Source organism: Orbicella franksi, chromosome 12 (genome assembly GCF_964199315.1).
Source record: "Orbicella franksi chromosome 12, jaOrbFran1.1, whole genome shotgun sequence".
Lineage (NCBI taxonomy): Eukaryota > Metazoa > Cnidaria > Anthozoa > Scleractinia > Merulinidae > Orbicella > Orbicella franksi.
The window spans coordinates 7,368,879-7,391,293 of NC_138156.1; the positions used below are offsets into that span (position 1 = coordinate 7,368,879).

General features: G+C 39.0%; 2 protein-coding genes and 3 non-coding genes across 5 annotated transcripts; all 5 read left to right on the forward strand.

Annotated features, from left to right (window-relative positions):
- Positions 1-423: 423 nt before the first annotated feature.
- On the forward strand, positions 424-9,378 carry LOC145463282 (homeobox protein ceh-30-like). Its single transcript, XM_081447023.1, has 2 exons — positions 424-2,407; positions 4,135-9,378. Exons 1-2 carry the CDS (start codon positions 2,155-2,157, stop codon positions 4,539-4,541), a joined length of 660 nt encoding a protein of 219 aa, XP_081303149.1. The 5' UTR covers positions 424-2,154; the 3' UTR covers positions 4,542-9,378.
- A 2,490-nt stretch (positions 9,379-11,868) lies between these two features.
- On the forward strand, positions 11,869-15,030 carry LOC145463317 (homeobox protein ceh-31-like). The gene is made up of 2 exons (XM_081447067.1): positions 11,869-12,459; positions 13,293-15,030. The coding sequence occupies exons 1-2, from the start codon at positions 12,177-12,179 to the stop codon at positions 13,679-13,681; spliced, it is 672 nt and encodes a 223-aa protein (XP_081303193.1). The 5' UTR covers positions 11,869-12,176; the 3' UTR covers positions 13,682-15,030.
- A 3,820-nt stretch (positions 15,031-18,850) lies between these two features.
- Trnaf-gaa (transfer RNA phenylalanine (anticodon GAA)) lies at positions 18,851-18,926 on the forward strand. The gene has a single exon. It is a non-coding gene; the product is annotated as a tRNA-Phe (tRNA).
- A 1,874-nt stretch (positions 18,927-20,800) lies between these two features.
- On the forward strand, positions 20,801-20,885 carry Trnaf-gaa (transfer RNA phenylalanine (anticodon GAA)). The gene has a single exon. It is a non-coding gene; the product is annotated as a tRNA-Phe (tRNA).
- A 586-nt stretch (positions 20,886-21,471) lies between these two features.
- Positions 21,472-21,549, forward strand: Trnaf-gaa (transfer RNA phenylalanine (anticodon GAA)). Its single transcript has one exon. It is a non-coding gene; the product is annotated as a tRNA-Phe (tRNA).
- Positions 21,550-22,415: the final 866 nt, after the last annotated feature.

The following is a 22,415-nucleotide window of genomic DNA, read 5'->3' on the forward strand; positions in this document are numbered from 1 at the left end:
CTGACTTGGGACGTGTTCTTCCGGACCCTCAACGCGTGGAAATTTTACTACGCACGTAAAACGAATTAAGCAAGAGAGAAATAATTCTTGCGTTTCATTGAGCTACCTAGCACTCCTTATTCGATACTACAGCATCAAATTGCGTTCAACCCTTATCAGCCCGTGAAATAAGCAGCTTATAGACCGACTCTTTAGTATAAACGGATGACGCCTTGAAAATAATGTCTTGGTTGCGTAAGCCATTTTGAAACCATTAATAAATTAACCAATTTGTGAGCGCGATGAGCTCAAAAAGGTTCTATAAAGGCAAAAATGGTGACCATTACAAAGTGGGTCAAGAACTGTAAAGAGAGAAAATCCACATGATTATTGTTTTATTATTAATGGTTTTATCGCGTGAGATAAGGGTTTGGAAGGCGCCGGATCTGCTTGTGTCGATTTATTATGCTGCAAACAATTGAAATAATACTTTACAACCAAAACATGGACTTCCAAATAAATAGAGTATTTCTTTCCGTGAAAGACCGGAGTCGATTCTTGGGTGGTCTTATGCTTGCGTGGACAACCCCATGGGGTAAATATCAAAAGATATTTTACCCCGTGTTTACGTGGGAACGCACACGGCTGTCTTGAAGATAATGACCAAACACAACTTTTCGCCACACTTAAACTAGTAACTCCATTTTGTTTCTTTTAGTTTCTCGCTTGCTCTTTAGCGGAGTGAAATAAGATCCCACCTTGTGCCAGCTGCCACATTAGCGAGGCCTCAGAAATCAATTTGCGCCAATTATTTCAAATTACCATGCCAAAGAATCCGCAAATGCGCAGGACTCGCTCAGAGTGGTTTGACGAACAGCCATCTATCGGCGCGTGGTTCGCGCACGAGTTGATACTCTTCTGCCGATAAACGAAACTCAATTTTGTCGGTTTTTCGAAAATCAACTGTCGAGTCAGTTTGCAAACACATATGGCGTGGAACCTTAAAAGCAAAATAAATTTCCAGACTCTTTTTAATGGGACCGGATTTGTTTTACCGTTGTGGTTTTTATCGCTGAAATTACTTTAAGCGATTTATAGAACGGCAATTAATGCGTTTCCGAGGCTGGCAACAAATTTCGAACAATCCAAAGTTGTTTAATGGCCTCCGAGAAAATTCATGGCTCGCGTTTGCCTTCAGAAACAAGAAGCTAGTTTTATGAGTTCCAGACCAAGATGCTTCGTCGACTTGGGTCTACGAGCGTCGAAGCGGAAAATGACCGTAGACTTACAAGTGCCAATTGACTGACAATTACTTAATGTTCCTTCGATAAATACATTGGCGCGGCATTATTTGAAATGTGAATGAGTCTATCCACAATACATAAATATGAAATAAGTAACCGCCAACTCATTTTACTCATAAATGGCTTGCATTGTGTTGAGTAACAAAATAAATTTGTTTGTGTCAAACTCGAAATCAGAAGTGAATAGCACGCACTTGTTATTATATTGCATCGTGTTTATAACTCCTGTCTTGGGGCTCCGGGTGAGTCGAGCACTTTCGTGCCTTTGTTTTCCGCCCCGAAAAAGCCAAATTAGCTGTACATATTTAATGGAGTGAAACAATAGCTAATGGTGTTCTGTTATTTATCCGGACTGCTAAAACCATTTGTCAATTTCCCTTTTATCTACGTTAGGCGGAGAGTACACTCGCCGACAAAGGAAATGACTTATCTTGACTTTTCTGTATTTTCTGTTTTAATAGTTAATTGAATTCCACCTTCGATTATCTTAAGATAATGATTACTAATTGACACCCTTTCGAGTAATGATATAAACTAATTGTGTAATGATCACCGTTAATTTAACTGCACAAGGAGGGACAAATCCGATGGAATTAACTCTTGTCCAGTTGTGCAGTGACTTGTATCATTTTTAAGTCGTTTGCTTTTAGCTTTTCCAGTGAACAGCTTCATGCGCAGCTTCTGGTATCAACTTAATAAGCTCCGAATGCGTATTCAAACAAGGAAAGCCCTCCAACTGTCAATCAGCTAATCGACGTTCTGTAGCCGTAACAAAGGACACAAATAACTTAGCCATCTGCTTCGAAGACATTTCAAGCGCTCCGCACATCTGCGAGGACCAAAATCCTCACCTCAGCGAAACAGCCGCATCATGTTTTACCAAGACCCTTTCTTGCTGTACCAACAGACGCCGTTCTGCCACGGGAACTCGAGCGCGCGTAACCCACAGAACCGATCGTCATTCCGGATCGACGATATTTTGGTTCCCCGTCAACCCTTCCTTGTTCCGAAACAGCCCAGCTTTCAGGAGCCCAGATCTTCCGCTCCAAACGCCAACCCTTTAAAGTTTGGGATGCACTCCATTCTCACGCAGAGGCAAAGAGATGACGTGCCGATGTTTCAAGGTGGGCTACTTTAGACCATGCCTCTATTTTGCACGCCAAAATTTCATTGCGAACCCATTTGGCCTCAAAATCAAACGCATTTTCTTCATACTTTCAACTTTTGTTGTAGTTTCTCTACGATTTTGCACCATGCCAAGTTAGTTGCTTCTATAGTTTTAACTGTTGGCTTGCCAACTTGAGGAAAAATTATCCTTTCTCGTAGAAAAAGTAATAGCTATCTCACGTATCCGTTGATTTACTATGCTATACTTTCACCACATTGATACTGGCATTATTTCTCTCTTTGCCCCTTATCAAAAGCTTACAACGGCAGCTTAACTGTTGAACAACATCTGACAACCTCCATCTACTTCAGTGGTTCTACCACATGTTTGTTTGACTTAATTTCATGGTTTTGTATGATGAATTAGTGCTCGACATTTTTTCTGGTAAAATGAATTTGGTGGGACACCACTCGGATAGGCGCATGTGAGAAAGACACACGTTTTAAGATTGTCAGTTGTGGTTATTTTAATGTTTTGTACCAAAATCTTTTGTTTTTTCTTTCAGCCTTAATCTTAGTGTTTTCTTTGTGTTTGAAGTGGCTTAAAACACCTTTGCCAAAAACAAATCGGACATTTCGTTGCGGAGAAATTACTGGCTCAAACTATCGCGTGTTTCTTCGAGGTGACCAACTTCGCATAGACATAACATCTCTATAGCATCATTACATAGATAATCTAATGGAGCGGCAATGAACACAGGGAAAAGATAATTACGATTAAAGAGGAAATCCTCAACTGCTTTGTGGCAATTTTACAATATTGAAAAGAACACTACCATAGGAAATCCATTCTTTAGATATCAGCCATTTGGGCCAAAAAGAAAAACGAGAAAAAAAATACAAGGAAAATGGCTTGTCTCATTTATCAATCATCAAAACCCAGTTAGTTTACACCAAAATGTGACTGAGATTCAAAAGTCTACCATATGGAATCTCTTTCAGAGCCATTTTATATTCATGGTCTTCAAACTTAACCTCCAAAGTCTTTTTAAGGTCTCTGGATTAAGAACACTAGTATACTCTGCTAACCAAAGAATTCTTGTTACTTTCATTCATTGTTAAAATGGAGCTGTTAAAACCCTTGCAAAAGAAAATGTGTCTTAGTTGAATCGAAATAAGCTGATCGAAAACACTCGATGATTTAGTAATAATAAGCCAAAGAACTTTCAGTATTGTTTAGTGTTGAAAAGATTACCTAAATTTCTGTATTTCCAAGAAGTGAGATTTTTAGTGAAAAGTATTGGTAGAGCGAGGAAATCAGCTAGTTTCTCACTGACACGATGCTTTGTACATGAAGGATTTCACCTGTCTGGTGTATAATGTTACAAACGAATTTCGCTTGTTGTTTCTGTTTTATAACATAAAAGCAAGAGCGGCATTCAATTCACCGTAACAATAGATTATCCGTTTGTAAATTTCTCCTATAAAAACAACTTCTCAAGGGCTTTATGCTTCGAGAACTTGAAAAAGGAAGCAGTTCTGCCAAAAAGCTGTAAATTGAACGCGGCTTTCAAGGACTTCAATTACCGATCACTAGCTACTTGCCTTTGTTGTAACGAAGCAGCCCTTGAAATTTTGGCCGTTTGTAATCCTATGTCAACACATCTCAAGCAGTTGGTGATCCCTATTAAGCATCAACTTTCGCCATGTCTTTTTGACGTGTTAATACTTCACTTTTCTGCAGATCCCAGCCCTGAAGTTTTAAGCCAACTGCCGGTGTATTTTCGCGTGAAACCGACTCTTCGCACACCAAGCGGACGAAGATGTCGAAAATCACGCACGGTCTTCACCGATCTTCAGCTGCGCGTTTTGGAGAAAACGTTCGCGGAGCAAAAGTATTTGGACACGTCGAACCGCGCCAAGCTTGCGCAAACGCTGGGCTTGAACGAGACCCAAGTGAAGACCTGGTTTCAGAATAGAAGAATGAAGTGGAAGAAGGAATCCAGTCCCCCGAACAATCAGGAATCTTCGACGAGTAAAGGTGACGGATCGAGTGCGTCAGCTGGCAAAGAAAGATCCAACGAAAATGTCACAGATGACGGAAAAACCTCCGAGGATCAAAATGGAGAGGACGAAACTAGACGAAATTAAACTTTGTAAATATCCGCGAGAAATATCAATTTCAATTCTATTAGGATTAGCCAGGGCAAGTATGATATTGGAATTTAATTTGTTTCTTGCCAACATGCTAAATTATAAATTGAACAAAAAGTGAGAAGACCAGAGTAGCTCTCAAACAGCAATTATGTTTGGAAAATTTCAACCTCCATCACAAATGGCAGTTTATTGTAAATGTACTTGAAAACTACGTTGATGTAAATAGTCTCTCTACCATACAGTAGAACTCTGTTTGCATGTTTCTATCCACTTTCTCGTTCGTTTTTGCTATTGTGTTTGAAAAGGGCACATTGCAAATGAATTAAGCTATTCCCTGTGTTGTTTTTACTTTGAAATAAGTGCGAAATGCACTGATTAGACAAGCGGAAAAGTGCTTGAAAGTTCGATTTATTTAAGAGCGGCGAAGAGCGTTTTGTCGTGGCTGCTCATTAGAAATGTTTTTTGCACGCGGTGGAGTGACTGACAGCCAGGATGCGTTAATGGCGAAAAAAAGGCACTAATTGTCATCTATTCTGCTTTCAGGAAAACAATTAGGGCCATTTGTCATAAAATGACAACAATCTCAAGCTTTTACGAATTCACTTTTCATTTCTTACTGACAAAAGGGGGAAAATAGGGTTGGCTTTGATGGGTTATAGATTGATCAACGCTGCACTGATTCAGATCCGAAATGAAACATTTGGAAACTGATAAACTCGGATGCAAGGAGGATGGCACAGGTATAGATGACCCGATCAGAAAAAACTGAGTTTTGAGAACTAAAACAGATTAAGAACAGAAATAAATGTGTCGGAATATCGCCACCACCTTCGTAAACAGATAGTCAAGAACACCGAGATATTTTTAGTCTTAAAATGGATTGCCCACCTTCTCCGGTGTATGGGTTGACATTAGGACGACAATTTGTCTCTTTTTAAATTTCCACCTTGTCAAGTACAATTTCGTTTAAGCTTTTGAACAAATTGATCTTGTACATATCCGAGTCAATTTCGTACAAGTGCTTTTTGGACATAATAACATAAATATGATATTAACTGAACTTTGAACACGTTTCTTTGTTTGTACATCAAAGAGGAACCTTTTACGATTTAAAGGTTAAAACTTTGCTCGAGACTAAATAAAAACGTCTAAAAGCTTAAAGAACGATCGATAGATTTTGTTTTGATGGTGTTTTTCACATATTCAAAAGTTCTCCTATTGTTTGGTTATATGTCGATGGATTTTCGTCCCGTTTACAGCTCCTTCTTTACTTTTTGTCATCATGTCAGTGGACGCCATCTCTCTGTTGCATTGTTTTCCGCGTTCAGTACTGCTTTGGCGTGGTTTTTTGAAAAAAGTTTTGTCGCTTGCCTTATGAACGCAAGCAACCTTTTGTAAAACATACGATTCCCTGATAGCTGGATGTTTTATATTTAAGATTACTCATGTTGTCGCTCAAGGCCCTTCTCATATATTGTTTGCATGTGGTACATGTAATGATGCCAGCTATTCGTGTTTTCTTGTTGCTCTATTGAAACGTTTTATCAACCACGCCAAGTCGAATTGGAGTATAGCCAAGAAACATTACAAATTCTTCAATGTAAGCGCAATCGGCATCAGAACCGTTTCGCACTGGTCATAAATGAATATTGTTAGCAGTGTTTGTTTTGCTTTTTTCTTTTTGGTAAGCGTCGTGATTGGCTCAATCATGATAAAAGAGGTGTCAGGGATCTAGCCAATCAACGCGAAGACGTCGTCTTGTCGACCAATAAGAGGCCGAAAACCTTGGTCTTTTCTCCGCTTTTCGCGGCTTTCCAATCGCGATAAATGAATTGCATTTTCTGGCCTGGGCTTTTTCTTTGACCCGTTATATGTCTTAGAAAAAATATCATTGGAACGACCATATCTACACTTAATCCAGCAACAGATGAATTCGAAGCGACATTGTTCAAACCAGATATGCTTCTGGTTTCAACAGATGGCTGCAACTGCAAGGTTGGCAACTGGTTCAGTCTCGAGCGCAACCTTTCTAGTTTGTTAACAACGTCATCATTCAAAAATTTAAATTCTCCTGTTACTCCTTATATTCTCCTTTTATTCAATGCGGTGACTCCTTCGCACAATCTCGTTGCTTTCCACCCGCCCTGTCTGAGTTTCAGGTTATGCTGAGGCTACTGAAGAACTGAAAGGACAGAAGGATTCTCTATAATTTGCTATCATTTGTTTAGACTACACCAGAAGAATCTTGCTTTTTGTATCTTAAAATGGAGCCCTATGATGCGAGAGCATTAAGGATAACGCAACTTTATGACACAACACAAAAGACGCTTAGAGGAGCTCAGTCATGGTTTGCGCATATTGAAAAGTTTAGCCTCAAGTTTTCAAATTCGTCGTTTGTAATCCGTGTTAATCTTCTCCATCCTTAGCCATCCTTGTTCCTTTATGGTTTATCATTATGTCTTTGGTGTTTTTCTATCTTATTAAACTGTTATTCTCAGGTTTCGTACCATTTAAAGGCACTTTCGTATGTGGCCAAAATAACTCAAAATACCGTGACTGAGCTCCTTTAACATCGCTTAGCATCGAAGCCGTTACAGCGGCCTCCTTAAAAGCAATCCCAGTTGTATACTATTAGCTACTTATACTCCCGACGACACGCTCTAATTCCTTAGTTTCTATTTTTATGAACAAATATTACTTCTATGACGATTAAAAATCATAAATTACATTGGTATCCTGCCAAAATGTTCTTAGTCTTGACTGGAATATCGTGAATATATTGTGAAAATTTTTAGGAACAGATTACAAGTCAACCATCCACCGAGGACATCGACATGGTGTTGACTGAACATTAAGCTGAACTATAGTGAGCTCTCTCTCTTTCTTTCTCTCTCGGGGGCGGAAACCTTTGCGAGTAGCTCTAGCTGATCGCATTAAAGAGAGGTAGGCGTCTGCCTAAACTGTTTTGTTGCACAGAAACCAGTGATATTCAGCAGGGACAAGCGAGACAAAAATGTATGCCTAACGGAGGTGTCAGCCGGTGTCTGCTTGGTGGGAATTTATAACTATAGCTTTACTGGCTTCGATTGTCAAACCTATTATTATGTATACTGCAACCTTTTACAATGACAACTACAATCTGAACGCTAAAGCGCGATTAGCGATTAAAGCTGGTCTTGTATTAAATGAAATCAGTGCAATATAAAACTTGTTGTCACTCTTAGAGGGTGAAAAGCGCAGAGTGTTATGTAGAACTAATTCCCCAATGTCGCCAAATATAAGTTTCCGTGGCATAGGAGCCAACATGCTCAGGTTTTGAAAGAAGAGCCCATATTCAAACTGGGCAGTAAAAATTTTACCGTAATGATAAGGTTTTGACAGTGTTCACTCGTAGTCAGGTCACAGCACTGACCGAAAATTAAAAAAAGCGACCGGTACAGCATCTGACTGAGTTATACTTCTGTTTGGAGTTTTAGAACTGAAAAGCTTTGTTCCTAAAAATTAGACCTCGCTATGGTAATGAACCACTAGAAATACGTTGTTTGAATGGCCTCACTCAGCAACTATCGTGTCGTCTGTTTGTCAGTCCTACCTTGGATGTTTCGGCGCGGGCTCTGTATTGGGCGCTAGTGGAGTATCGTTCTGTTGACTCCTGTTCAGTCTTTGCATAAATCGTGGGAATAAGGTCTATTGCGCAACGAAACTGAATAAGAAGATAACGGCCGCGCCGAGTCGAGTTCGACCATCTGCGCCGAATCCCATGAACACGGTAACAATTGAAAACTCAACCTCTTAAACTTAAGCAATAAGAGTATCACGTGACTAGCTCTCGGCTATCTGACTTGTATAGCAATATTGAGGAAGGTTTATTTTTGTCCGGGTACCATAGACGCGGGTGGACAAGGAAGGGAGGAACGAAACCAAATGGGGGAAGTCGACACGGTTCGTTTCACGGAATTTTAGCGCGTTCATCGTGGACCCATCACGCACTCAATTTAGCACAATCGCGTGTCCCAGATACTATGTAACCAATGGCGGCTTCTTTGCAGCCAACTGATATACAATCATGCGTCAAAAACACACCCACAAGAAAATCCGTTTCGTTCCCTTTCCAATGTCAACTTTAAAAGTCACGTCCTTTTTTCAGTATACTGATTCAGTCGTGACTTCCTGTTTTCTTAGGGCTGAACCTGAAATAACTGAAAAATGAGGACACATTGACGCCTCAAGAGGCTATCTAAACCAACTGATTGAAAACACAAATATTAGCTGAAAGGTAGTCTTCTATATTTTTAGCAGTTGACTTCATTTCAAGCTCAAGTTAAGATTCACTTCTAATTAAGCCTCGCCCATCTGGTAACAGAAGGTTTTGAGAAAATACTGCAAGTTTACACTGCTTGAGGAAGAATATCTAATCGATTTTCCAGAAAACGTTTGTGTGCGGCGCCTCATCAGGAGAAAAGTTCGATGCTTCCATTATGACATGGGCCTGTGAGCAAGCTCCCTCAGTTGTCAGCTGTTGGAGTACTCTGAGATCGAGAGCATGCTCGCAGGTTTACAACCATAGAAATACTATGGTCTTTGTTAAGAGTTGATTAAGAGAAATAAAAGCTCATGCCCGTAACTTTGAAAGGTTTAATGACTGGAAAACCCTTTACGAGGTTACTTTGCACGAGGATGATGTTTCTGTTACAGCTATCTTGTGTTTACTATGTAAAACGAGTATTTTGCGACAAGGAATAGACGGACTAGGAAAAGTAGGACTACAGATTTTCGATAACTTGCTGCATTACAATCACTTGATAAATGGATCCTCAATGATTTCACAACTAGCTCGCCAAAGCGACCAAGGCACATATTTATCTTTTGACTCATGTGTCGCGTTGTTGAACACAAGTTTCTCAGAGTTTTTTTTTTTTTATTTCATTACTACCTCAACTGGTGTCTACATTGTTTTACAGGCTACTAATTACTTTAGACATGTCAAGTCGTAAGATAGGGTGCGACATGCAAGTTTACAGGAGCTTTTCAACACAAAGGATAGCCCTAATCCTGTAAGAACTTTCACAGGCTTCCTCCAACAAAAGACGAGCCAGTCTTAGCCAGTCGTTGTTGACTGTTGTAGAGTAACAAGATACTCTGTTTTCTTTGCGCTCTCAGTTGGTCTCTTCATGTAAATATTTAAAAACATTTAAGGCAAAATCTGGCGTTAAGTGATGTTTAAAAAATGTGAACTATTTCGGGCAGTGTTGTAAGGTGGTGATTGGAGCTGCTGTAATCGTGTTATTTTGTGCGTGTGATGAATGGATGAATATAGCCTACTGACATTGATAACTTCTATGCAAACTTCCTTTGTGAAATCTTTGTAATCGATAGATGACTTCGCCTTTGGTCCAATTTTCTTTCCTCGGCTTCCGTCCCTTATCTTATCTGCGGTTAGAAAAAACGTGAGCCTACAAAAGAACACACCGTGTGCTACCTCCTCGTGCGGTGAAATCTAAGAAAAAACTGACACACGAGTAAGCACATATCGATCTTTGCGTGTAGTTGGCCTTAAACGACCTTGGATGCTAGGCTTTGAAGAGATATAGGCAGTACCATTAAAATCGTTATATATGTAAAGCACATCTTCGTGTGGTGAAATCTAAGAGAACTTTGACACACGAATAAGAACATATCGGTCCTTACGTGAGGTTTGCCCAAGACGACCTTGGTTGGAAGGTTTTAAGAGTTATAGCGAGTGTTATTGAAATTTTAATATATGTAAAACACATCTTCGTGCGGTGAAATCTAAGAGAACATTGACGCAAGAGTAGAAAAAAAATCAATCGTGTCGTGAGGTTTGCCTTATACGATTTGGCTGCGTAGTCTTTCAAGGGATATATTTTCAATCTAGTGTAAAAAAAAAAAAAAAACTAAAAAGGGAACAAAAGATTTATACATAACCTTGAGTTGTATAGCTCTGTTATAAGCTTTGTTCAGTGAGGAAAGTGAGATTAATTTAGCGCAACACAACTAAAATGTCTGATTTCGTTAATTTCACACTGATGTTTTCATGTTGTCAGAAATCTAGATATGTACTTGATAAATCTACTTTTCAAATGGTCTCATCGGTTTAGCCTTCTTTGTTAAGTGATCAAAGTTCTGCTGATCGCTTTGAAATCAAACACGTCTAATTCAAGACTTACAAACAAATCACCCTTGTAGGTTTTCGAACCTTTTAGCAAACACGCATTTCATAGAGTACGCTTGTCGCCATTTATCTATGGCAGGCTTAGTCGATCGAGCCACGACCAAACCGGAAAATATATAACGTGGATGAATGCATTTTAGTGCTTTGATTTAAGGTGACATGTAGAAACATCTATCAATAAAGCTGAGTAGTAATTCTTTAATGTGGACAACAGAATACCAGATTATTTCCCTGATATAGCTCATATATGACAATCACCGAGTTCCGATTCGTTTTCTTAAAGTAGTGCGATAATATCTTTTAATGTAACGAGCTAAATTACGGAAGAAGATTTGATGTCAGTTACTTTTTATTTCAAATTTGAGATACGATCAGCTCACCGTCTTCAAAGCACGGTTGAAAGAGATTTAGAAGAAGAATTAAAGAAGTGTTGCTGACTGATTTTCCTCTTTCAAACTTCAAATGACTTTGAACAAAAACCGCTAAAAGTGTTGCAACGTATAGCAAAGCAACAATTGTGATCATGACTTATCGGCAAGTTTGACAAAAGCTTGAACACCTCCGATAAAGACTCTTTTAGCCTTCATCTCGTTTGCTGTAAAATCTCATGAATATTAAAACAAGACTTGTATGTTATTGATATTACACACGCTCTAACTACACAAAACGTTGGCGCAAAGTAAATCTACATGGCCAAATTAATTTACCTCTAAAATGCTTTCACGCAAAGAGTACACCAGCCTTCGCACCTTGTTACAAAGAGCAACACACTACAATTTGTAGGCTTTGTGCACGGTTCGCTTGGGCGCCGAGACTAAAACAAAATGACTTCAAAATTGTTACCCTGCTTGCATTGTTGCTGAGAAGATTTGAAATTCCGACGTGTTGTTTACTCAACATGTGTAGAATTCATTTTTTTTTTTAGTTCTCGCTCTTTCGGTTTCTTCTCTTTATTATCAAACTCCGTACCAAGCTAGTGCTGTTACTCGCGATTCCATTGTTGTAAGTACTAATTGAATTCTACCTTCGATTATCTTGCGATAATAGATTATAATTGACACTCTTTCCGAGTTTATTATAAACACTAATTGAATAACGACCACAATTAATTTGGGTGGTAATGTAAAGTAGTATAATAAAAACCTCTATCATCTGACCTTGAACCTCGCGGCACTTTTAAAGTGTCAATGAAAAGAAAACTTCAGATCCGTTTCGTAATTACATACGACATGAGGTTGGTTGCTTGTAAATGCCTTTAATAAACGTCAAAACGGCCTTTTATTTGAACGAGATACTTTTCAAACCTGTCAATCAACACAAAGGTGTTTTTCATGGCATTTTCTAAACCCTTGACAATAAAGATATTCATTTGCCAACGATAGCTGCTACGTTCAACGTTAAAGCACCCGGGCATCGCGTCAAGGCCAGTTATCGAAATGTACACTAGGTACCAAGATTCGTTCCTGTTTTATCAGAATCCTCAATACATGCAGAACAATCCCCTGTTACTGTCGCCTCCTCCGCATTACACTTCTCATTTTCTGACGGAGGAGAGCAGGATTTGTAACCCGTCACAGCCGTGTTTTATGGCCAAACAAACTGGTCCGTATACCCAACAAGAGACATTCACCTCGAGCGGGGGCCCTCAACTGCCATTCAACTACACAACAGACCCAAGAACGCTGCTGCCTACCTCCACGAGCAAGCTGAGCATTCCTGGTAAGTTCACTTTCGATTCGTTAGTAGTTTTCTACATCTCTTTGACAGACAGGTTACCACTTAAATGTTTTTCTCAAGTGCTAACTCCGTAACGACTTAAGAGTCGTTTGCGATCGGACTTCAGTTTATTTGTGGTTTATCAAGAGCTCGTTAAATTTCGATCTTGTCACGAGAGCCGCAGAGCACGCAGTAAAACTACGTATTAATCGTCTATTAAACTGCCGCTGCCTGATTATCCTGCGACATCTTGTTAACTTCCTAATACCTAAGCCATATTTAGCGCGTGTGAATCGTGTCAACACTAATTTTGGCTCAGCATGAAATCGAAAATGGCGACTCAATTTGGTCAGCGCAGATATGATTTAATTCCGCAGAATTCGAGACAAATGAAAAACGGTTTCTTGTAATGTCGTCATCGGCATAAATCACTAAAATATCACGATAATAAAAGGGAGCTTTGCATAAAAGATTTAATTTTCTTGTCTAAAGGAGATCACAGTCATCTCGGTTAAAAGATTTCTGACATTTTGAAACTTTCTGCCTTTTTGATCTTTGTAACATTAGAAATCCGCTTTGCCAAATGAAGGAAGAATTGCGATAGTAATCGAAATGTACAGGCGATCATGAACGTAAATGGAAAATATCTTAGACTGAACTTTATTCAGATAGGAACCCATTAAAAAGCTTACTTAAATAGTTGAAATATTTAAGTAAGCCTTTAAATAGGTTCTTAGCTGTTAGTGGCTTCCAAAGACTGATCTATACACAAAGAGGTTTGATAGGATTTACTTCGTATATCAATGAACCTTTCATGCTTTTTTTTTTTATTGTAGACCCTCCCTCCAGCTCGGATATCATACATCATCCACTTCCCGTGTACTTCCGTGTAAAGCCAGCTCTTCGCACCCCAAGCGGGAAGAGATGTCGCAAATCGCGCACAGTTTTCACGGATCTTCAGTTGCGTGTCCTGGAGAAAACCTTTTCAGAGCAGAGGTATTTAGATTCGACAAATCGCGCCAAATTATCGCATATCCTGGGCTTGAACGAAGCGCAGGTGAAGACCTGGTTCCAGAACAGAAGGATGAAGTGGAAAAAGAAAGTAGCGAAAAATGACAAGCCTGATAGCTCGACTACGAGTAAAAAAGCAGAGAAAAGCGACTCAGCTGTTGGGAAAAACAACAAAGAAACAGCCACAAATGAGAGGGAAAAGACTTCAAACTAATTGAACAATTCGATACATTGAACTGAAAGAGGAACAAAAGTCGTAACTTTACCGTTTGTAAGATCATTTATTGTAACTAATTAGCGATCAGAAAACAGATACTTGTGTAACTTAAGGCTTGATAGTGTTAATTTGACGGAAGTTTATGGAGACGCTGGGGAATTGGGAAAAGCAAAGTTACATTTTAAAACCAGATAAGAAATTATCATTCAAACTAATCGGCGAAAGAGGAGAAAAGAACAATTTTCTTTATCTCCGCTGGCGGGCTTTGTCTTTCATCTTTAAAACGCAAACAATTTAGACACTTTATTCAGATCATGCTCGTCACAGTCATGAAGGAAAGAAAGTTTTAATAAATTTTTAGCTTGACGTTGTAACGCATTAATCAGCTTTTTCTTGATCACGATAAATCGCTTTTTTTTCGTGTGTTAGTAAATTTAGCTGTCGTTTGAACATAACTGATCTTGTAAGAGTGAGCCGCGCGGCAAGGAAAATGTTTTAAAGTATTTGTAAATATCAACTTTAGCATTTCCTGATCTAATAAAATACACAAATCACGATGTAATTTACGGCTGTAAAAAGTCGGCATGTATCTGTTGAACATACAAAAGAAAACCATGGAAAACTCAGTAATCTTGTGCTCAGAGGATGTCATAACACCGAACTCCTTTCTTCCAGTCAATCTTTTCATAAAAAGAGCAACTAGAGAGATCAGTGCGAATATGTCGAAGGTGACACACGGCGATCCTATTTTGTTACAGCTGGAGCGAGGGTTTAAATGAGGCTCAGAGAAGCGTTTATTCGCGTAATGGACTCTTTGTTTACCAGAAGGATACAAAAAATGGTTGCCCGCCGCCATTCTTTAGAAGTTAATAAAGCAATTTTCTAACATGTGTGTTGGGCCTTCGATGTTCCCACGTCGACAGAGGCGCATTGAAAACTCGTCGAAAAATAATTAAAATCTGTCTGCATTTGCTAGCGAGTTGATAATTTTCTGTCCTTGATGAAAAGGACTCTCTTTAGCTTCGTTTGCTCGGAATTTGTTCGAGAACTACAGAGAGCTGTTCAACATGTGTTCGTTGTTTTCAGTTGGGAAAAAGAGTCCGTAGAGCACACAAACTCCTTGTCAGTATAAAGCATGTGTTGTGGAATAGAGTAAATCTAATGTTCCCTGGGTGATATACACGACCTGGATTATGGCATTTATTAACCTTTTGTGCGGATATGACAGGAAAAATCCCGTGTTGACTTAAAGCATAAATGCAGTTTCAATGGAAGCTGCGCTTTCGAAATTCTTCCAACGGGTAGATTGCCAATTGAGTTTCACTTTCGACTCCTCACACAACGGTTCGCCTCAATTCAATCGCTGTTTCGAGCTAACCTGAACTAGAACACGAGTTGAAATGCTCAAATCAACCTGAGTGCAATATCATTTCCTTCGATTATCTCTCCGTTTAAAAGGATTTCTAGGTCTTAGAAAACTTTGAAAATTAGCATGAGTGTGTACTGAGTTCTACACAATGGACGCAAAAACCACAACACACGCGAAACCTTTGCCACAAAGGTCACGTCAACAAGAGAAATCAGTTTTTTTTTTTTATAAAAAATTCCGCTTTCTTTGTAAGCTGAATTCTAATTAAGCAGGTGTGTTTTTCTTTCAGGGAAAAAGATGTCCTTTACAGACGTTTTGAACATCCACCCAATTTCCCTGAGAGAGTGTGGGTTTTTTTTTTTTTTCAAACTGAGAATAAGCTTTGTCTGTTGAAAATGTTGTTATTAGAACTCCGCCTTGCGACCATCTCATTCAATTCAAACGATCATTTTCTTTAGACGTACAAACACGTAACAGTTGATATTTTTCCTGGTAAGGTTAAAAGAAACAAAAAAGAAAGGAAAAACAAAAAAGAAAAAAAAGGGAGAAAGAAAGAAAGAGAGAGAAAGCAGAATTAAATAATCGCGCGTGGTTTGGGACTGGGACTCTATGACTATCCTAGCTCCCAGTTCTTCTTCAGGCTCGGTCACACAAGATTCCTAACCGTTTCTACTGTATGTAAGGAACTGTCGTTTGCAGCCTTTTTCAAACCTAGTTGACATGACTTTGATCTACATCTACATTTAATTAAGTCGGTAAAATCGCAAGATATCACACCAACTTGTCTGTTACGTAATGCTTGCAGTCATTGTTGTCAAGTTACGATATGTCGAGCTACCGTACCCTAACTCGCAATTAGCCAGTCAGAAGCCGCCGTGTCTACTGTCCTGATATCCTGCGATATCAAGTCACTGAACTGATATGGCTCGACGTTATGGTCACTCGGCCGAATTTGGGTACGGTGAATACCTAACAGTACCTCTTTAGGTACGCTTCCGCGGCATACCATATTTCGACTTAACTCGCCTGATAATGCCGTCGAAGTGTACCAAAACTACGATTACACATAGGTATGATGTGGGATGTGACTTTATCGTGGAAATGACATTGCAGCGCAAGATATTTCTTTATTTTGAGACTTACAAGAAAATAAGAAAACTACGCTCTTCGTCAGTCACTGTACTACCGATACTGTGAACGTTCTAAATTTCTTACAAATGTAGAAAAGTACTTTCATTAAGTGCCGAGATAGCTCAGTTGGGAGAGCGTCAGACTGAAGATCTGAAGGTCCCTGGTTCAAATCCGGAGAACTCGCATGAGTTCTGAATAATCCCGGTTCTCGGCATGTCTTTTACAGAATGATTTTGCTCGTCTGCTTTTTCTGCCAGTTATATTTAATGAAACACTTTTTCGAAGAAACCTTCAAATCAGTGCGTTATTTTATTTAGTTATTTATTTTTTTACTGAAGTGATATTTTAAACTTAATATTTCTTGGTAGAGAGTAAATTTTTCCAATTCTCTTTACAGTTGTGCTGGAGAACGCGCATGAGTTCTGAATAATCCCGAGTCTCGGCAACGTTTTTTTTTTTCCAAGATATAAACCAGTTCAAAAATAGTGGGCCAAAAGCTAACCCGGATTGGTACTTTCAGTCAAATATCCATGTTGTTTCGTGTGTTTTTTTTTTTTTTTTTTTGGTTTGTACATCAGGACTCTCACAATTCAGTTATACTTTCAAGTCGTTTTGTTTGTAATCTTCCTAGCCGGCCATGTTTTCAGTTTTTGATCGGTAGAAAGGCTGATCTGGGTCAGGCTCGAAGCAAACCACGCGCTATTGCAGACTGACAACCCGGGTTGGAGTAAAGTGTTCGCATTCTTTGCGGTGATTCAATCCGGGGAAAAAAAGCAACCCAGGGTCGTGTAAAGAGGGCCTTATGTCCTTCCCAAGCTGGCGGATAATTCTTGTAAATTAATGATGTCAGCTCTCGTCACTTGTCATAGTTACCGAGTCACTTTGTAAGTATTTCATCACTGCCGAGATAGCTCAGTTGGGAGAGCGTCAGACTGAAGATCTGAAGGTCCCTGGTTCAAATCCGGAGAACTCTCATGAGTTCTGAATTATCCCGGGTCTCGGCAATTTTTTTTCGAGATGTAAAACCAGTTCAAATATGTAAAGATTGCTTATAAACGCTTAACGTAATGGTATAAAGTATCGAAGTTTTGGGACTATTCTCTCCCATTACGAAAATAATTTTGTGAATTTTTTTGGGTCGGGTAGCAGCTCTCGTAATGTCTCACATGAATTGCTTGATACCTTTTGAGACGACAAAGGAGCAAACAACAGAAACAATGCCCCTAGCCGCGCCCCAAAACAATAACAGCTGCTAACAATGAGAAGAATTACAAGCTTACGGCAGTTACTACACCTCTGAAGTTTTTGCCACTTTGTGATAGTATTTGCAAGTTTTTACAATCTCAAATTTGCTTTGGTCTTTACCAAGGTATATAGTATAAGTATTCTTGTGGCATCCTTCTTACTTGTTATAGTTACAGTGGTGATTCAAAATACATTCATCGTTGCCGAGATAGCTCAGTTGGGAGAGCGTCAGACTGAAGATCTGAAGGTCCCTGGTTCAAATCCGGCAAACTCCTGTGAATTCTGAATAATCCCGGGTCTCGGCAAGAACTTTTTTTCGATTTTTACTTTAATACCTCTTCGGATACGGGCAGTTTTGTCATTGTACTCGATCATTGAAATATTTTGATTTACATTGTACTATAATACATTCACAACCATGTGCTTCTGTCTTTTTTTATTGTGTTAGTTTGCGTGGATATCATTATTTCTTGGATAGTATGACCTATATTGCTGTAATCAAGCCGTTCTGACAGCCAAGATAGCTCACTGGGAGAGCGTCCCTGGTTCAGATCCGGAGAGTTCGCATGAGGTTTGAAAGGATCTGACTCTCTGTAATTTTCGTCAATCTTTAAAACCAACGGAGTAAAAACGCAGAGACTTTTTCTCAATTTTTAGTTGAAGTATCGCAGTGTTTGGTAGCCATTTTCGTCCAAAATCTTTAATACAAAGACAATTTTGTTGTTAATTTTTTTTTTTTAACTTTGTGATTGTAATTGCTAATTGTTGCTATTTTTCCCTTTGGTCTTCCCAAGGTACATAGCCTTGCAAATTCATAATATATTCTTGTCACTTGTTATGGTTAAACTGAATTCAAAAGAAACTCATCAAGTGCCGAGATAGCTCAGTTGGGAGAGCGTCAGACTGAAGATCTGAAGGTCCCTGGTTCAATTCCGGAGAACTCGCATGAGTTCTGAATAATCCCGGGTCTCGGCAATTTTTTTTTTTTGTAAATGTAGCACCAGTTCAAGTATGTAAAGATTGCTTATAAACTCTTAACGTAATGGTATAGAGTATCGAAGTTTTGGTACTATTCTCTCCCATAACAAAAGTAATTTTGTGAATTTTTTTGGGCCGAGTAGCAGCTCTCGTAAAGTCTGACATGAATTGCTTGATACCTTTTGAGAGGACAAAGGAACAAACAACAGAAACAATGCCCCTAGCCGCGCCCCAAAACAATAACAGCTGCTAACAATGAGAAGAATTACAAGCTTACGATAGTTACTACACCTCTGAAGTTTTTGCCACTTTGTGATAGTATTTGCAAGTTTTTACAATCTCAAATTTGCTTTGGTCCTTACCAAGGTACATAGTATAAGTATTCTTGAGGCATCATCCTCACTTGTTACAGTTACAGTGGTGATTTAAAAGGCATTCATCGTTGCCGAGATAGCTCAGTTGGGAGAGCGTCAGACTGAAGATCTGAAGGTCCCTGGTTCAAATCCGGAGAGCTCGCATGAGTTCTGAATAATCCCGGGTCTCGGCAAGATCATTTTTTTTAAAATTTGGATAGTCATAGGCAAAAAATGCATTGCAGAGATGCCTGTACCAAAACATCATAATTTTGCGCGTTTTCATTTCGCCCACCTTTATATAAGATTCTGATACCAGAGAAATTATCAGTTTTTTTTTTTGCGCCGTTTTTGCTGTTTTTGTTGTTTTTGTTTTTCAATTCTTTGCAGTTACATCCCCAAAACTTGTCATTGCAGTACCAATTTCATATCTTTCGCATCGTAGTCTCCTAATTAGAAGCTTCCTTTTCTTTTTACAACTGTCGAGTTAAGTTGGAACATGAACAATCCTTGATCCCAACCGATTAAATCTGACTCCAGTTCTTTCACCACTTTTATATCCCACTTCTTCAGTGTACCCCTTTCGGCTAAGACCTGGAAGCTAGTTGCACGGTTTAAGTGCGAACTTACTCTTTTTCTCTTTTTTTTCCACTGTTAGCCTAAACGGTTGCATCCTGACATGTACAAAAGACTGTGGGTTCCCAAAATAAACCTCTCCTCTCGTTCATGCAATGCTTTAATCAGACCTTCAGTAATATCTTCAAAACTTTATCATGAAGAACAACTGAAATGACCAAAACCCAGGCCAGTTTATTTCTCCATCCTCTATTTGGGTTTAGCTACAAATCTGTCAAGGGTCAATTTTAAGAGTTTTGCTTTTTATATTGCCTTTGCACTTGCCATCTGTCATGTTGTCATCACTTGTCTTTTCGATAGATAATTCACCAGCCGAGATAGCTCAGTTGGGAGAGCGTCAGACTGAAGATCTGAAGGTCCCTGGTTCAAATCCGGAGAACTCGCATGAGTTCTGAATATTCCCGGGTCTCGGCAATTTTTTTTTTTTCAAAATGTAAAACCAGTTTAAATATGTAAAGACTGCTTATGAGCTCTTAACGTAATGGTATAAAGTATCGACGTTGTGGGACTATTCTCTTCCTTTACAAAGGTAATTTAGTAAAATTTTTTGGGTCGGGTAGCAGCTCTCGTAAGGTCTCACATGAATGGCTTGATACCTTTTGAGAGGTCAAAGGAACAAACAACAGAAACAATGCGCCTAGCTACGCCCTAAAACAATGCAATAACAGCTGCTAACAATGAAAAGAATTACAAGCTTAGGAGAGTTGCCACACTTCTGAATTTTTTGTCACTTTGTGATAGTATGTGCAAATCTTTACTATCTCAAAGTGTCTTTGGTCCTAACGAAGGTATATGGTATACGTATTCTTAAGTAACAGTGGTGATTCAAATGACATTCATCGTTGCCGAGATAGCTCAGTTGGGAGAGCGTCAGACTGAAGATCTGAAGGTCCCTGGTTCAAATCCGGAGAACTCACATGAGTTCTGAATAATCCCGGGTCTCGGCAATTTTTGTTTTTTGTTTTGTTTTGTTTGTTTTTTTTCGATATGTAAAATCAGTTCAAAAATGTTAAGAGTGATTATAAACCCTTAATGGGCCGTAGTAACAGTTCATTCAAACCGAGGCCCTTGCCTCATCCATTCTGTTGTTTATAGTCATCATAAACACCCTAAATGTACCTAATAGGAGAATTTAACCATGCACTTTGCCTCAGTCATAATTGTCTTTCTGGCTACAGCCCTGCCTTAACTTAATGGCATAATTACATCGGAGTTTTGTAACCATTCTCTCCCAACATAAAGGTAATTTCGTGAATTTTTTAACTTTGTGACCGTAATTAAAAATTTTAACCATCTCAAAATGTTTTCTTTGATCCTTACCAAGGTACATATATTCCTTGTCAATTTATGATGTATTCTTGCCAGTTGTTATAGTAACAGTGACTTGAGCATCAGTCCGCTATTGCCGAGATAGCTCAGTTGGGAGAGCGTCAGACTGAAGATCTGAAGGTCCCTGGTTCAAATCCGGAGAAGTTGCATGCGTTCTGCTTAATCCCGGGTCTCGGCAAGAACTTTTTTTTTTTATTTTACTGAATACCCTGTTCGGATACGGACAGTTTATTCATCGTACTTATTCAAATATTTTGCTTTACATTTTACTATAATACATTCACAACCATGTTCTTCTGTCTATTTTTTAGTGTTAGTTTGGATGTTATCATTTCTTGGATAGTATGATCTATATTGCTGTTAATAATCAGGCCGTTCTGACAGCCGAGATAGCTCAGTTGGGAGACATCCCTGGTTCAGATCCAGAGAGGTCGCATGAGGTTTGAAAGGGTATCTGCAGTTTTCGTCAAACTTTAAAACTAATTAAAGGAGTAAAAACGCAAAGATTTATTCTAAATCTATAGGTAAAGTATCGCGGTATTTGGTAACCCCTTTCGCCCAAAATCTTTAATACAAAGACAACCAAAGACAATTTTTTGTGGTTAATTTTTTTTAACTTTGTGATTGTAATAGCCAATTTTTGCTATTTTTCCCTTCGTTCTGGCCAAGGTATATGGCCTTGCAAGTTCATGATGTGTTCTTGTCACTTGTTATAGTTAAAGTGAATTCAAAAGGGAATTTTTCATGTGCCGAGATAGCTCAGTTGGGAGAGCGTCAGACTGAAGATCTGAAGGTCCCTGGTTCAAATCCGGAGAGCTCGCACGGGTTCTGAATAGTCCCGGGTCTCGGCAAAAATATTTTTTAAAAAATTGGATAGTCGAAGGTAAAAAATGCTTTGCAATTCAGTGATACTTACGCCAAAGCATTATAATTTTGCGCGTTTTCGTTTTGCCCACCTTTATATAAGATCCTGGTACGAGAGAAATCTTTTTTTTTTTTTGCGCCGTTTTTGCTGTTTTGTTGTTGTTGTTGTTTTAAACTTCAATTCTTTGCAGTTACATCCCCAAAGCTTGTCATTGCAGTACCAATTTCATATCTTTCGCCTCGCGGTCTCATAATTAGAAGCTTCATTTTGTTTATACGATTGGCGAGTTAAGCTGGATGAACAATCCTTGATCTCCACATTAAATTTGACACCAGTACTTTCATCACTTTTATATCCCACATCTTCAGTGTACCCCTTTCGACTAAGAGCTGGAAGTTAGCTGGACGGTTTTAGTGCAAACTTACTCTTTTTCTCCACTGTTGGCCTAAACGGTTGCATGTTGACATGTACAAAGACCGTGGTTTCTCAAAATATATCTCTTCTCGTTCAATGCTTAAATCAGAACTTCAGTCTGAATATCTTCAGTATACTTTATCATGAAGATTAACTGAAACGACGCAAACCATATAACACTTGGCTGGAATGTTTCAATTGTGTGTTCAACCAGTTGCCGAGATAGCTCAGTTGGGAGAGCGTCAGACTGAAGATCTGAAGGTCCCTGGTTCAAATCCGGAGAAATCGCATGAGTTCTGAATAATCCCGGGTCTCGGCAAGAACTTTTTTCGATATTTATTTTAATCCCTGTTCGGATACGGGCAGTTTTGTCAGTGTACTCATTGAAATATTTTGATTTACATTGTTCTA

What these genes read in the sequence shown, in the direction of transcription:
- LOC145463282 (XM_081447023.1), top strand. Translation starts at nt 2,155, where the DNA reads ATGTTTTACCAAGACCCTTTCTTGCTGTACCAACAGACGCCGTTCTGC. An exon ending in TGACGTGCCGATGTTTCAAG is followed by an intron (nt 2,408 to 4,134) that starts GTGGGCTACTTT and finishes ACTTTTCTGCAG; the next exon opens with ATCCCAGCCCTGAAGTTTTA.
- LOC145463317 (XM_081447067.1), top strand. Translation starts at nt 12,177, where the DNA reads ATGTACACTAGGTACCAAGATTCGTTCCTGTTTTATCAGAATCCTCAA. An exon ending in GAGCAAGCTGAGCATTCCTG is followed by an intron (nt 12,460 to 13,292) that starts GTAAGTTCACTT and finishes TTTTTATTGTAG; the next exon opens with ACCCTCCCTCCAGCTCGGAT.